Genomic DNA, 15345 nt, shown 5'->3' on the forward strand with positions numbered 1-15345 from the left:
AAAGATCATAATGTAAGTGCTTAAACTTAGAGATGCACACAAATAAAAGAAGTACATGTAGTTTGTTTTAATTTGATTTTTTAAAAAGTTGTTTATCGAGTCAATAGGCATAGATGGCATTTAATTGACTCAAACTCCAAACTGATTACTGAATTTCTTTAATACTTGGCCTTCAGAGGTCTCATGCTCAGTTTTTGACCGTGAAACGCCAATATCAACGCAATATAGATTAGTGATTTCGTTTCAGGAAAAGTTTTACAGCACTTGTAACACAATCAGGTCATATAAGTGCCAAAGATTAGAAGTGTTACAAAAGAGTAACTACAACAAAAAAGAAAGAAGAGAGACAAAGGCAACAAATGTTAGATAGGAAAGAAGGAGCAAATCACACCACTTAGAAAGATTTCATTCTAAGGAAAAATACCCCCCCCCAAAAAAAAACCCCAACAAAACAAACAAACAAAAACTTCAGGCAGACAGACAGACAGACAGACAGACAGACAGACAGACAGAAACAACCTAAAAAGGTAAAGATGAGGTTGGACCCAGAAGTGACACTTTTAAATTGCTTTCAAAGAAAAGTGCAAAACCTACTGGAAGAATGAAAGCAGAGGAGAAAAACACACCATGACATTCACCAACCACCAAGACATTCATTCAAAGACATTCATTCAGTCAGGATATTCCAGAAACTACACGTAGGAACAAAAACCAGAGAATGGGTTATGAACCAGTTTAATTGGCATAAACAAGTAAATGAACCATCACATTTACAAAGGCTTTGGAACACTACGAAAAAATTTTCCCAAGCGCAAACTTGAACAACAATGTAGCATGAACGCTATGCTGCTCTAAAAAATGCTGTTAAATATTTACATAAATGTAACATATAAAAAATATATGAATATTTTGTTTAAAGAAGTACAATTCCATGACGGCCTCGTATGCACGAATGAAAGCATAAAGCATGCAGAACAACTGAATAAAAAATAATAAAGGCTACCCAATAATAAAAGTGTTTCCAACTGCCAAACTGTTCATCACAGTGTGAAATCAACATTTTCGAAATCGACAAATCAGGAAAATTGTTACAAAAATACTTTTATGGTGGTAGGTGAACCAGATACACATGGAAAGCAGTTGTAATTGAGAATATATATAAAACCTTTGAATTTAATCAATGAGAAAATCATGCTCAGATGCAGAAAAATTGATGCACAAAGGATTTCAAAGTACTGTTTGTTTGAGTAAAGAGAAGCACATCGACTCACTAACGGTCATTAAGTGCTGGGAAAAAGTAAGCCACACAGACAAATATAACATTCATTTCCAGGTAAAAAAAAAAAAGGAAATAGCTTATGGCACTGAGGATGTTAAATTACATAGTGGGATGAAGAGGTTTGAGCTCGAGTATGAGCACAGAGAAGCACATCGACACAGTTATTTAGTGCAGGGAGAAAGCAAGGTGGTCAAATTTTAATGTATGTGTCAAAATTGACAAAATTTCGATAATTTAGGAGGTCGGCTTCAACCCTGCCAAATCGAGCTAAGAGGGATACAATAATATCCCAGCAGAGAGACTCGGTAAAAATTCTTTCCCCCACAGGAATTGAAATTGGGTCCTCTTCACACAATGGTGAAACGCCTAAAAAAACTACATCACAGACGCTAGTGTGTGAGGAAACAAGAGAGGGAAACTAAACAAGTGAGGCCTACCAATGGCATCCAGCAATCATCCATGATGAAGAAGAAAAAGAAAGAGATGGTCCATGTTTCAAAGAGATTTGTGGAGCTGAAGTCTTCATACATATATATCACCCTGAGCAGAACACGCAGTCGCTTAAAAAAATCAAGTTGTAGTTGAGGTCTTGAAGGCACTGTTATGTACTACATTTTCCCATTGGTTTTTGGCACAAGTTATGAAAAGATGTTAAAGAGATGAAGTTTCACTCGTTAATATCAAGATACATGTAGAATGAATGTAATTTACAAGGTAGTAGTAATATTAGTACTCATTATCAGTCAAAACTTCAACATTTGTTGAACATCCTACTGGACATAAATACATATGTAGGTCATTTTTAAGTATTAGGAGGAATGAATGAAGAGAGGACAGAAATCAGGAACGATACACAAAAGATAATATTTGCACCTGATCATTATGATTATGTTCAGCTCTGCTTTTCCACCATTTGATGCATTGCACCTTCTGCTCCAGTGCAACGGGTCTATTCATTTCATCCCCTACCCCCTCCCCTCTCTCTCATTTCCCAAGAAAAACAGGTCTGATTCATAATACAACTGTTTACTCTTTCTTGTTTACTGAGAATCAAAGTCGCAAGAAAAACCCCCCCGCAAAAGCCTGGATTACTGTTTGACAAAAACAACAACATCAGCAATCAAATAATCGATACATATGAAATAAAGTAAAACAATGAAAGCTAAAAAAAAAGGAGGGTGGGGCTAAAATTATGATAAAATTTCATTGGTTGGTGTAAAAGCAACTGCAAAACATCCACACTAGAAAACTAATAAATCATTTAATGAATACTGGACCATTCCATGGTACCTAACAGGACATTCGGACTAAACATTTTTTCAATGGTAACACTGTAACTCAAAATCAATTGATTTATTTTAGCTTTAAATGATCAGAACATTTGAAAAATATATAAGTGCAGTCATTTTAAAAAAAGGACTTTATGCAAATTCTGAGACGTGTTTAGTTTCAGTAACTGACAGGACAGAAAAAAAATACCTCATTTGTTGCGTCAGTTACCGGAACTAAACAAGTCGCAGAATTTGCATTAAGTACTTTTTTTTTTCAAATGACTGCATTTAATATGATTCGTAATATGACTTTAAAATGTCCTGACCATTTAAAGTTGAACTAAATTAATCAATTGATATTGAATTACAGTGATCATTGTAAGAAAGTATAGTCCAAAGGCCCTGCCAGTTACCGTGGAATAGCCCTACGGCAAACTTTTCATCCTCCAGCATCTAATGATTGCGTAGTGGGTTGAAAAATTGTGTTGACTGCGATTGTAAATGATTTCAACCAGACCAACACAAAATTGAGATTAATAAGGAGTCCGGCTGCTTTGACCCTGCCTATCAGGGCGTACCTGGACAAAACGGTCTACAGAGATGCTCCATAGAATAAACTACCTCATGCAGGAAAGTATTTAGGACTCATGTTTTATGTGTGCTTGGTGAAGTCCCTAATTGTTATTCCACAGACATTAAAATTTGTCTTAAAAGAGTGGACTACTGAGAAGGGCCAAAAAACCTCACCATTCACTCAAATGTTCAAGAGACGTATGAAATATTGAGAAAAAAACAACTGAGGTGACATTATTATTATACTGTATTTTTCGCAGTGAAAGTTAATGGTTATTTAACGTCTCCGAATTTTTATTCATGTGGGATTTGAGAATATCAAAAAATTTTATTTGCGATATTCTGCAGTCTCACCATCCTGTTCCAACCTAAATATCTTTTATGTCTTAAAAAAATATCATGACCCATTAAAAGAGCAATAACTTGGTCGTCTTTACACCAATTTTAATGAAACAAAACAAATAGATTTCAATCAAGGGGACTTCAAATTTGTCAATAATAAGAAAATCCAACACAGCATTTTGGAAGAATTAGATCAAAGTTTTCAACATTTCAACCACAACCGAGTAAATCTTTCGAAAACTCAACCGTAAAGGGTATTTGTGCATTAAAGAACAAACTTATTTGAAACTGACATTGCCAAACAAACTTGGAGAAGGTGACGGCCGTTTAAATTATATGGTCCAGGTGTTGACCATTTCTCTCTAGACAATCTCGGGTATGCCGCTGGAAATTTTAAAAAGCTATGGCATGTTTCTGGGTCCATTCTTTGGAATTCTTGTTCAACATTGAGTTTCAACTATTTGATTGCGGGTTGTTTTCGTAACTCTGTCCTTCAAAAAAACCACAATTCGTGCACAGGTTATCATTTAAATCTTCAACCAGTTCAATGTTCCAACACAGCAAAGCTGCTGGGTACAATATAGGCAAGACCCAGAAAATACAAAACCCTGCTAGAATATCTAATCACAGGAAACACACGTATGTCTTCAAGGGAACCTTAGAATAAAAAGATTGGATCTCACAAAGCTGTTTGCAAAAGCAAAATGAAGTAAAAAGTCAAATTCATTTAGTCTGTCCAACTTTTCCATTCCAGTTGTATGCACAAAAAGGTTTTTTTGGACATGTCTACTTTAAGACTAGCAAAATCAAAGTAATTCCGACATGATAATCCATAGACTCCTCTTTCATTCTGCATGTTCAGACGGAATGATACGATTGTAACAATGAACAAAATTACAAACAACTCTTGACTGATGAAAGCGGACAAGGTCATATAATTGATTTTGAAAAAAAACCTGTAACAACTCTGCTCATCATGACAGTTTCTTATGAAATGGAAATAAGAAATGAAAAGAAGCTGAATACAATGGCACTACTGGGTTTTATTCAACATAACTTTAATTCTTCTGAAACCTGGGAGCAAATGTTCTAATCTTCGCGCACAGAAAGTGGAAGTAGGGCCTTCTGTCATGCTGGCCTCCACAAGTTTTTGTTTGTCTTTTTCATTTTTTCAGCCTTGACAGTTCTGAAGTTAATGATGACAGGACAAATACAGTCAAAGTTGTCCAAGACGGCCACCCGTTGTTGAGAAAAGTTGTTGTCTAAGACAGGTGGACGTCTTGGACAGTACCATTATAAATTTTAAAAACCCAAGAGGAGAAGTGAGAAACTGTTATTTCTATAGGTGATAGTCTTAAACAGGTGGGTATTAGAGCATGACTGTATTTGTTTGTTTGTTTATTAGAGTTCAAAAATACGCATTGATACAAAAGTTTCTCACTGAAAAAGGGCTAAAACCTCAACCATTAGCTAGTCATTTTAGTTATAAATTAATCAAACAGAAGTAACAATTTAAGCAATCAACAGTTTCGTTAGCAGATAAGCACAAAAAAAAAAGCCCTGTCATCAAAGCTTCAGAAGCTGACACAATATATACTAATTTAGCATTATTGCCATTGCTGTTGGTTTTCGATAAAACACTAATAACACAGTGAAGTAAAAACTTGTTACATTGTAACCAATCTTCACCACATGCGACGACGAAGTGTATAGATGAGAGGGGGATGGGAGAAACAGTTCCTTTTCTTGGATACAGTAAAAAAAACCTGTTCACTAAAATCAAAGAGGCCTGGCATAAAAAAGGAAGGGTGGGATAGAGTTGGAGACTATAACTTATAGTGACCATAGAGGCAGAGTTGGAGACTATAACTTAAAGTGACAGAGTTGGAGGCTATTACCTATAGTCTTTAACTCAGTCCCATCCGTCCTTTTTATATAGTATAAGACCCAAGACAAATGTACATAGACAGCTCTTGTTAGTGGCTTATACTCCGGCACAGGGTGAGAAATGCTGATGCTGATGATAGTATGTTAACGTTTTCACACAACAAGGTTATCTGAGACGTGGGACTTGTGATTTAATTTCTATCTTCGATGAAAACTGCTCGAACAACCCAGGTTCAAGGAGAATGTGTTGGGGAATTGAACCAGGGAACAGAAACGCTCATAATGAAAAAAAAAAGCAAGAGACATTCAGACAAGTAAAATGAAATGAAAAATTAACAGAGCAGAGACACCATTCTATGGTGAATTTGCAGAATTTAAAAAAAAGAACTGCTTACATTACATATAATATAAAAAGGGGGAAAAACTTATTTAAAAGACACTATAGCTTGTGTTATATATATTATTTTTCAGAAATTAAAAAATGTTTAGTAAAAGAATAAATACCGGACATACATATTTTCCAATATAAATTCAGTGACTGCACATTGATGTCATTTCTACAAGCCTTTCACTGAGCACATTTTAGGCAAAAATTGCAGACACTGTAATAATATATATATACAAAGGGGGACAAATGTTTATGATGGATCCATAATGTGAATAGTCTGCGCTAATCATTAGGAAATTTCTCCTTAAAAAGCCAGTCCCTCTCCATCAAATCTAATGATTGTACATTAAGGCAATTCATACCAGTCTTTCATTGAGTGCGCTTTGGGGACAAAACTGTTAAAAAAAACTTACAAACAAAGCAATGAACAAACACTGTGTGAACCCTGGAAGCCTTTTGATGTCACCTTACTACCATTGCTTGTGGAAACATTCATATAGCACTACATTTTCATTGGTTGACACTAGTATCTACTATCTGATGTAACATTAACTACACTACCAAAAAGAGCCATGCAACATACGACATAGTCTTCTTTATGATTTCAGTCGAACCAGTCCAAGAGGGAATCGCAAGGGAGTAAAAAAGAAATTCTGTCTTAGACATTTTCCTTCTTGGACAAGGCAATTTAGGGGGAGGGGTGGGGTGGGGGTTCAAGAGGGCCAGCCATTATGTAGTAGGATCAAGGGTCACCTGTCTGGTTGACAGGCAGTGGTCAAAACGTCACACCTCCCAAACACCATCCTAGCCTAACCGACCATGACTAAATGGCTTGCCAATTTCCACAAGTGCTTGCATCTCCAAGGCCCATTGTTTAACTAATTGAAAATAGAAATAATGGAAAGTCCCCTTTGTTTCCACCTTAACCCCCATCTATTATTACCATGCCATCCCTCCCCTGTACGTAAAAATGACTCGAAAAACTATTTTCACGTCTGGCTATATGATCAGGGTGGCAGACCTCTGGCTACCCAGGACGGTTTCCATGGTGGAGCACCATTTTTAAGCACTTTCGTCTTCAGCACTTTCACAAGCAGTGCTGAGATTTCTCACTCACATCACCCTGACCATCTGCACCACTCAGGATTCACATGGATGGGGTAACAGTAACAGATACCCCTAAACCACACCGCAGCATCAGCCAACTCACCCTCAAAGGTAAGAGCTGGTGGAACCAGACTTGGGAGTTTGTTTCAAATTAGAAGGGTTGAGCCGGTAAAGCATTTTCTACCTTGGATAGATCAAAACCCTCTGAAGGTAGAAGAGTTTTTCCTTTACATTTCCTGGTTGAACAGGGTACCGCATGGAATTTATCAAGGGAAAGCGAGGAGATTCTGTTTTGACAGGTTTCCGTCTTGGACAGGTTCGACTGTCCTTCATGTCTGGACAAACATCAACCTACATGAAGCCCAGCCATAGCTTCCCCCGTCTGCGGCTAGTACACTTAGAGAAAATAAGATTTGCCCAGCGCCTCACATACAGCAACATTATTGTCTTCAGCCTTTAAGACCAGACTCTAAGAACACACACAATGGTAAATATTATAAGTCTCTATTGACAAAAGTTATATGATTTAAGAGGTAGGCTGCTGCATTTGATCCAGCCTGCCACAGTTGTCCGAGTGGGATACAGCATCCGAGGAGACAGAGAGATACTCCATAAAGTAAATATATGGGAATTAAACTCAAGTCGGTTGTGTGCAAAGCAAATAACCGTTACCACCACACCAAAGATGCCGGTATCAAGCATGCACCCGAACAAACTATATAACAACTGAACTGGCACTTCACAATTTTCCATGGAAAAGCAGCAATGAAAATGACGCTAAGATCGGTAAAAACAACAATACTGTAAGATAACTTTTCAGATATTGAGATAACACTCTGAAAAAGAACAAAAACAAATTCTACCACAATCCATGGCAACGCAGTCGCAAGCTAAAGCTTCCACTGTAGACAAACTCTCATGGAATGTGAGAAGGCCAAGGACAAAATTCTCCAGTTCCTTCAAAGCACTCATGCTGTGTTCACAGGGTCAAGATTCTTAACTCATTCTGAATTATTAGATTACTAAACTATCTTCAGCCTCAGATTCTAAAATAATTTTACAATAGTCAGACTCCTAAATCATCTTCAATTATCAGCTGGCCTTTCACTGAGCACATTCTTGTCTAAAAGATGAACATCTAAAGCCAACGTTGGGGGATGTAAAACCCTTTGAGCGTCAAATCACAACTTTACTCGTTACTACGCCACGCAATGGAGAATTCTTTTACGGCAAAATCAACACTAACGAGGAGAGGCTGCGTGAGGCAATGTACCAGAGGGCGTTTCTATCATCGCTCGTGTACCTCCCAACGCTATTATTCAACAACAGATCAGGTAGCCGATTGTCTACCCCTCCGCTACTCTCTTCCCGGGCTCCCTGAAGTGCATCCGGAGCCTCTGAAGGAACAAAGATAATCAGAGCCCTCTCTAAGCCCGTCACCTCTTTAGGCTCTATAACAAAAAGCTTTTTCTCATTTGGGTCTTCGATGCGGGCCGTTGAGGAGCCTCGGACCACCTCAACTGGGACCTCGTTCCGGCGCAATGTTTGAAGAAGTACCGACTTCTCGTTCACTATCCTCGACACAATGAGGACGTCCGACCAAGTCAAGGCCCTGCTGTCCAAAAATGACCGCAGCTTCTGTCCCACAGGGGTGAACTGCTTGGCTTTTGACTGTGATGGATTGAAATGACGAAAAGTCTTGCCCCCTCGTGGGGTATTGGATTTTAGAGCAAACTTATTTTTGCTGGGTCCGACTTGATGCTCTTTGTCCCCATCGTCCTGCTTCACCATGGAGTGAAGAAAAGCAAACAGCTCGTCCCCACACACTGGACAGCTGGAGGGCAGGTGGACCACCTGGTGGCGCTGGTGGTCAATGATGTGAGGTCTGGGACCGTCTGTCGGCAGACCCAACAAGGCACTGCTGGTCACAAACGTATTCTGAACTGAAGGACGACCGCGCTTCTCGTCGACAGAACTTACGTCCAAAGCAGTCCCATGTACCACATTTTTCTTTAGTCCATACTTTTGTTCGATTCTCCAGGCCACAAGGTCAGACTTCAGGATGCGACCACTGACATGACTGGCAGGTACAGGAGAAGAGTTCTGACATGCAAGGTCCTTCTGTTGTGAAGATGTACCAAAAAGTAATTCACTGGAACTCTGCGCTTGTAATGAAGGTTGAGGAGTTTCGCTTTCCATGTCAGTGACTTCACTTTCAACTTGCTCTGTACTTGTCGCATCAGGCTCTGAAGAACTGAGTTTTTCACTTTCTTGAGAAACAGCTCTTTCAGAAATCTCAAGGGATGTACGGGCGTACGAGTTTTCATATGGTTTGCTCATCCGCACCTCTTGCTCAGTGTGTCTCAACAAGCTTTGTACGATGGGAGTGCAGCGTAGGATTTTGTCCAAGGGGAATGCCTTGAACCTTCGAGCCGTGATGGGCTTACCGTCTTCGAAAAGGCCAGCACACCAAATGGCTTTCAGCTGAAGCGAACACAAATGTTCAACGATCTCGTGCGAGGACCCGGACACTTCATCCATGATGACACATCGTGACGGCAAGATGTGTGCCAGAATCTCAGACTTAAAGTTCATCGAGTCGATATCAATGCGCTCCAAATTTCCATTTGGCACCATCATCCGAATCTTCCTCTCGAGGCCATGGGCCAGAGGAAACCCTGAGGTACTGAACTCCCGCGCATTAATCATAATGACCGTGCGTCCTTCAAGCAACCACTCCTTGGCTTTGAGGAGGAGAAGGAGAGTTTTTCCCGACCCTGGGGGCCCGTAGAGATATACCCGGGGCTCGTTGGAGGTCAGGATTTTCAGCTGGTGGGGCAGAAGCACAAACCGGGCAAACCTCTGGGCGCACTGCCTGACCGCCTCTGACGCACTCCGCACTTCGATGCGAGGATTCGTTTGAGTCCAAACCTCCACAGTTGACAATAGGCCACAGTATCTAAGGTGAAAAAAGAAAGAAAGAAAAAAGACAACAGTAGAAGCAGCAGCATTTAGAAGGGACAAGTGATAACGTTACCTCAAACAAAACTTGAAATAGGGGGGGGGTGATGTCACTATCATAGCATACTGTAATTTCAATGTGAGTACGGAACCCTTTTTTCAGGACTGCTGAAGGTGCAAAGAGGCCAGTTGGTGCAAGGATAATGATATATGATTTTACACAGAGCTCACGAGAAAGACTGGATACTAAACTGATTAATTAGAGTCTAGAAAACAATCAAAATGTTCACACTAGTAGTGCATATATATATATAGTTATGTCCATTGTCCATTACTCAAATATTGGGATTGTCCATTACTCCAATATATTGGGGAATAGGGGAGAGGAGGAAAAAAACAACCCAAAACTGACGTGGCTGTTATTTTATGTTTCAGGGGGGGGGGGGGGGGGGGGGGGATAGGGTTATTTCTCAACTCACTGAGTCCTCAAATTGAGGTAACTCAATCTGGTTCATATTCTTATATAATTAGCCTGCACCTTGTGTCATTTTGAGGGGCATGCATTTTTTTGCATCTACAGATGGTACTCAGTTCTATATTCATGAGCAACTTATCCTCAAATATCTCTTTAACAGGTGAATCAATGTCATCCATACTTTGCACAGCAGTTTGAATCAATTCGTCTTAACTAAATCATAGTTTTCCAGAACAATTGGGGCTGGATTAAAAAACACTTTTCTTTTTCATAAATTTATATAAAATACCTGAAATCTCTGTCACACGTAAAGGGGATCGTTCGCAACACTTTTCGCTTCTCACACACATTTTGATTACGCATATGGCTTACGTCACAGCTCATCAGTAACAAATTTTGGGGGCAAAACTTGTTACAAGAAATTAATTTTATAGTGAACACATTTTTTCCACTAATGGTTGTCAAAACATGTTTAATAAGCATTATGTCCTGATTAGAAAAACACGAAGGACTAGCTATTAAAAGCAATATTGCCCCAGCCGTAAACATTTACAATTCTGTAGAAACCACCCATTTGGATTTTTTGTTAGTAATTATTAAGGAATTTTCTGGAATACAGCTAGCAGGTGTTTACCAAAATGTTGATCTGTTTGACAAATTGATACAAGTAATTGTGCAAAAATGGGAGAACCTACTGTTACGGACATTAACAAAACTGCTACTCATTATTTGTTTGAATAGGTGTTTTACAGCACTATACACTCAGATTATTGCTACTCATCACAATCCGACAAACAGTTAAACATTACCTCCCGATGACCTGGCGAAAAATGCGGGTGGTCATTTCGTTCTGCTTTGAGTACAGGCTGTTCTTGAGCTGAGACCACCACACGACCAGGCGAGAGACCACATTTATGTCTGGGGGGTCCCAGACTGACCGGAACTTTACAGGCAACTCATCCTGGCACAGAAAGGCGTCTGCTCCAAGGCCATGAGTCAAATCATCTAGTTTCTGGACAAAGACGGAAAAGAGGACAAATTGGTTTGAGTAAGCTTTAATTTTTCAGTAGTTAGATTTTTACGACACTTGCAAGACAAGAAGGTTATATTATAAGTGAAATATATCAGAGGTGTTACAAGGGAGAGTAACAAACATAAAGAAGGAGGAGAGATAAAGATGATAGATGTGGATGGCAACAAAGGGGCAAACCACATCAGAGCAGAAGGCAACCATCGACTAACAAAGACAGAAAGAGGAGAAATTCGTGAGAGTAAAAACAAGCACAACAATACAATAATGGTCATCAAGCGCAGAGAAAGAGTAAGACAGACAGACAGACAAAAACTAGAAAGAGAAAAAAAAAAAGAATTAGGACCTACCAGTGGCACCTTCCAACCACATACAAAGAGGAGAAAATAGACAGGAGAAAATACAAACAAAACAACCAACCTACATGTTTGTGTGTTTTTCTTTGCTTTTGTTTTTTTGTTTATTGTTTTAGGGCGCTTGCAATTGCATAGGTCATTATAAGAGCGCGAGACACACTTAACATTTTCAATAGGTAGGAAATTGTGAATTTTGCCCTGCTGGCAGCCGAAGCCTACTCTAATTAATTTATGACCACCCAAGTATCTTAAACGTGCGTAACTTGCACATGGGACCTCTGATATTTTTCGTCCTTGTCAGAGAAGGTTAGGTGTAGATCTTTCCTACCATAAGATCAGGGGTGTGGCTGAAAGACAGCAGTAAGAAAGGGTCAAGGAGTAGCAGTAGAAAAGCTGCAGAAAAGAAAGAGTCAGGAGCCCAAAGGATGGGGCAAAGGAGGTGACAGGTGGGGGGGTGGGGGCAGAAAGTTGAGGCGAAAGCAGACGGCAGAACATTGCTGGAGAGTAGGGGCGGGCACGAGACGAGCCGAGAACTCGTTTCTCGCGGGAAACGGCCTTCCCGTCACTTCCCGAGCATTAAACTACTGCTCGGTACCGAGACGTGATACTGCTCGTTGGCTTGACGTAACGAGTAACAGTAACGAGAGTGAGAGAGTGAGAGGCGAGAAATGACAACGCAGACAGTGCCACCCATCACCGTGCCGTCCTGTGAGTGAAACTGAAAGGAAGGGGAGAGGGTGGCGAGACGAGGCAAGTGGGGAGTTGATCAGGGCCTAGGCCTCGGTCTCCCAACATTCCTTCACAGCCTGCGCCTGCGCAACAGGGCAAGCCTAGTTTCTAGTTTAGATCCCCGCCACGACGGTCTTCTCGCTAAACAAGTTGCTCGTTCTGTGGGGCGAGAAGAGAAATCTCAGCCACGGCCGGCCTTCTCGCTGAACGAGTGGCTCGAACTGCGGGGCGAGAAGAGAAATTGGTCACGAGACGAGAAGTATTGCTCGAGACACGAGACGGGAAGTATTTCTCGTTCCCGGGACCGGTCTCAGCGGGAAGTAGGTCAGCTTCCCGGTCTTCTCGCTCGGGAAGGAAAAAGCGCTTCCTGCCCGTCTCTACTGGAGAGCAGGAAACGAGGCGAAGGGAGACAATTTTAGAAAAGACAAATTTCTGTCGCTATCCGGATTCGAACCTGGGACCTCTTGAATGAGAGGCTAACACTTAACCTATGTTTGTGTGTGCAAGTAAAGAGAAACACATCAACAAAATAATAGCCATTGAGCATAATTAAATAGTCAGCAAGATAGACAGACAAAAACAAAAGAAGGAAAGAAAAAAGAGCCTGCCAGTAGTGCTCTCCAACCCCCAAAAAGGGCTGATTATAGAAACAAAACAAAAATGTAAATTTGCAGTTTTCAAGGACACTTGAGCTTTGGAAGTCCCCTCACTTTGGCAGCCAATTTTTAGCAAAGTTTACCTTTCATCCAAAATGACCCCTACCTCCTTCAATCACACATATCTTGATTTCTATTCAAGTTGAGATGGGTATTTTTTTTCTTCCATCAGAAGCAAGGCAAATGGACAGGCTATAAGATTTTTTTAACAACTTTATATTTATATGCCCAAAAATTGACAAGTACCGGATTCCACTGCCTCGAGACAATAGTATCCTAGTTCTTTCCCATCATCATCTGATTGAGCTGTGTAAGTTTAAGTACACCTTTTAAAAAAAATCAAGGTAGACGTAAGAAGAGTGTTGAACAACTCGTAACCTTGAACTCACCTTCAACAATGTCGAGTCCGCCAGGTCAGAATCTAGAGCTTTTTTCACCAAATCCCTCGTCAAATTGGGAAGAGCAATCAACTTGTGGCAGGCGATATTCGGATCAAGGTCAGAGGTCACGTGCCTGATCATGGCCTCCTCTCTCTCCAGCTGTTTCACCGCCTTGGCCAAGATGCGGACAGTGGAGTCCAGCTTGCCCTCTTCTGTGGCTCCCCACACAGAGAACGTGTCTCCGATGGCTTTGATGCACACCACAATGATACCGTATTCCTGTGTCCGAAGAATGAAAAGAACATCAAAAGTTACAAAAAAGAAGAACCTTACCTCTTTAAACACGGAAAAACACTCTCAGCGTTAGTCAGGAAATCCTGCAGCCATGGAAAAATGCAGTCAGCGTTCATCAGCATTTCTCCTTATCTCTTCCATTTTTTCTTCCTAACCTTTTCATCAACAAAGACAAGTCATACATTCACAATTCCCATACTGTCAGCTTCTGCATGCAATGAACTTTGATTTGACGTGTGCCATGACTATATTCTTAAACATCCTGGGTGGTTGACATACGCTGTTTTGACAAGTGAAAATTTTACTACATAAAAATGAACAACTCTGACAAAGTTTCTTCAAAATCAAAAGTTCAAAGAGCACTTCTCTTATATACACACACATGCATTTCCCTAAACAAACACACCAGTGCGTGCATCCCCTTATCCACACATCCATTACTATTCATCACAATCATCTTAAAAACAACTAAAAACCGGAATATTATACAAATACAATTGACATTGCAAACTCAAACTCCAGGCATGAACGATGTGTGGCAACAATCCCTACCTTGTGCAGAATGAGGCAGTCGTGTTCAGCTCTCATCGTCTGACCAAAAGCCCGCACGGGCCGAACGGCCTCGCCCTTCGAGAACATCTCCTCTCGCAGCTTGTTCAGGTAGTTGTTGTACTGGTAGGCACAGATGATGAACATGGGGCCGTGGCGGTGACCAAGCAACTCGAGTGCGCTCACAACACGATTTTCTCCTGCACCAGAGATAGACAAACATAAATATTTTAGTGTTAGTACAAGTTTTAAGGTACTTGCTAGACAAATAGGTCTTGTAAGTGTCGAAGATTACAGGTGTTCTTAGAGAGCAAGATACAAAAACAAAAGAAGGAGGAGAGGTAAGGACAATAAATGTTTGATAGGAGAGACAGAGCTACCCACACCAGACCATCCATCAAACATCCACAAAACATACATACATTTCAATATATGTAGCACAGATGCAAGAGGAGGGCTCTTAAAACTTAACATCCCTCCCCAAAATGACCCTGCCAAGATGGAGGACACCCGTAAAAACTCGCCCAAACAACCTGAATTCAAGAAAGATCCACTGCGGATTCTAACCAGGGTCATGGATCCTATAGTTCTACGAGACAGCAACTGAGCTAGTAGTGCTCTCTCACAATTCCCTACCCGAAGCTTATTTGTTCGACTAGTCTTATTTCTCAATCTCGATCGCATCACACTTGAAGTCCGGTATCTGTCATAAATTGGGCCGTCCTGCCCAGTTCATCTGATTTGGCTTTAGTTTAAGTAAGAGTTTTACTGCATATGCAACACAATAAAGTCATAAAAGTGACGAAGACTGGGTGTTACAAGAGAGTAACAGGGAGACAGAGAAATCGGGACGATAGGTGTTTGACAAGAAAGAAGGAGCAAACCACACTAGAGCACCTGTCAACCACCCACATACCTTAGTTCTAAGTGACATTGACTGAGCTATCAGTGTTCTCTCATATTTCCCTGAGCAAAGCTTATTCGTTTGTTCGAGTATATTATTATGTTTTATGGCGCTATCCTCACAATTTTGCCACCGCTGGAAGCACCTGTACAAACACACAGAAA

At 40.5% G+C, this 15345-nt stretch overlaps 1 protein-coding gene across 2 annotated transcripts in view; it reads right to left on the reverse strand.

Annotated features, from left to right (window-relative positions):
* Window positions 1-717: 717 nt before the first annotated feature.
* LOC101862849 overlaps window positions 718-15345 on the reverse strand; it is a 56046-nt gene continuing 41418 nt past the window's right edge. The window contains exons 9-12 of one of the 2 annotated variants that reach the window (XM_005112223.3): window positions 14281-14477; window positions 13444-13713; window positions 11093-11295; window positions 718-9806 (exon numbers count right to left, since the gene is read on the reverse strand). In XM_005112223.3, the coding sequence (XP_005112280.1) occupies window positions 8072-9806; window positions 11093-11295; window positions 13444-13713; window positions 14281-14477 (2405 nt within the window). In that variant the 3' untranslated portion in view covers window positions 718-8071. The remainder of the gene's footprint in view (window positions 9807-11092; window positions 11296-13443; window positions 13714-14280; window positions 14478-15345) is intronic. The other variant, XM_005112222.2, reaches the window with a different exon arrangement.

This window comes from Aplysia californica, unplaced genomic scaffold (assembly GCF_000002075.1).
Source record: "Aplysia californica isolate F4 #8 unplaced genomic scaffold, AplCal3.0 scaffold01211, whole genome shotgun sequence".
NCBI classification, from domain to species: domain Eukaryota; kingdom Metazoa; phylum Mollusca; class Gastropoda; order Aplysiida; family Aplysiidae; genus Aplysia; species Aplysia californica.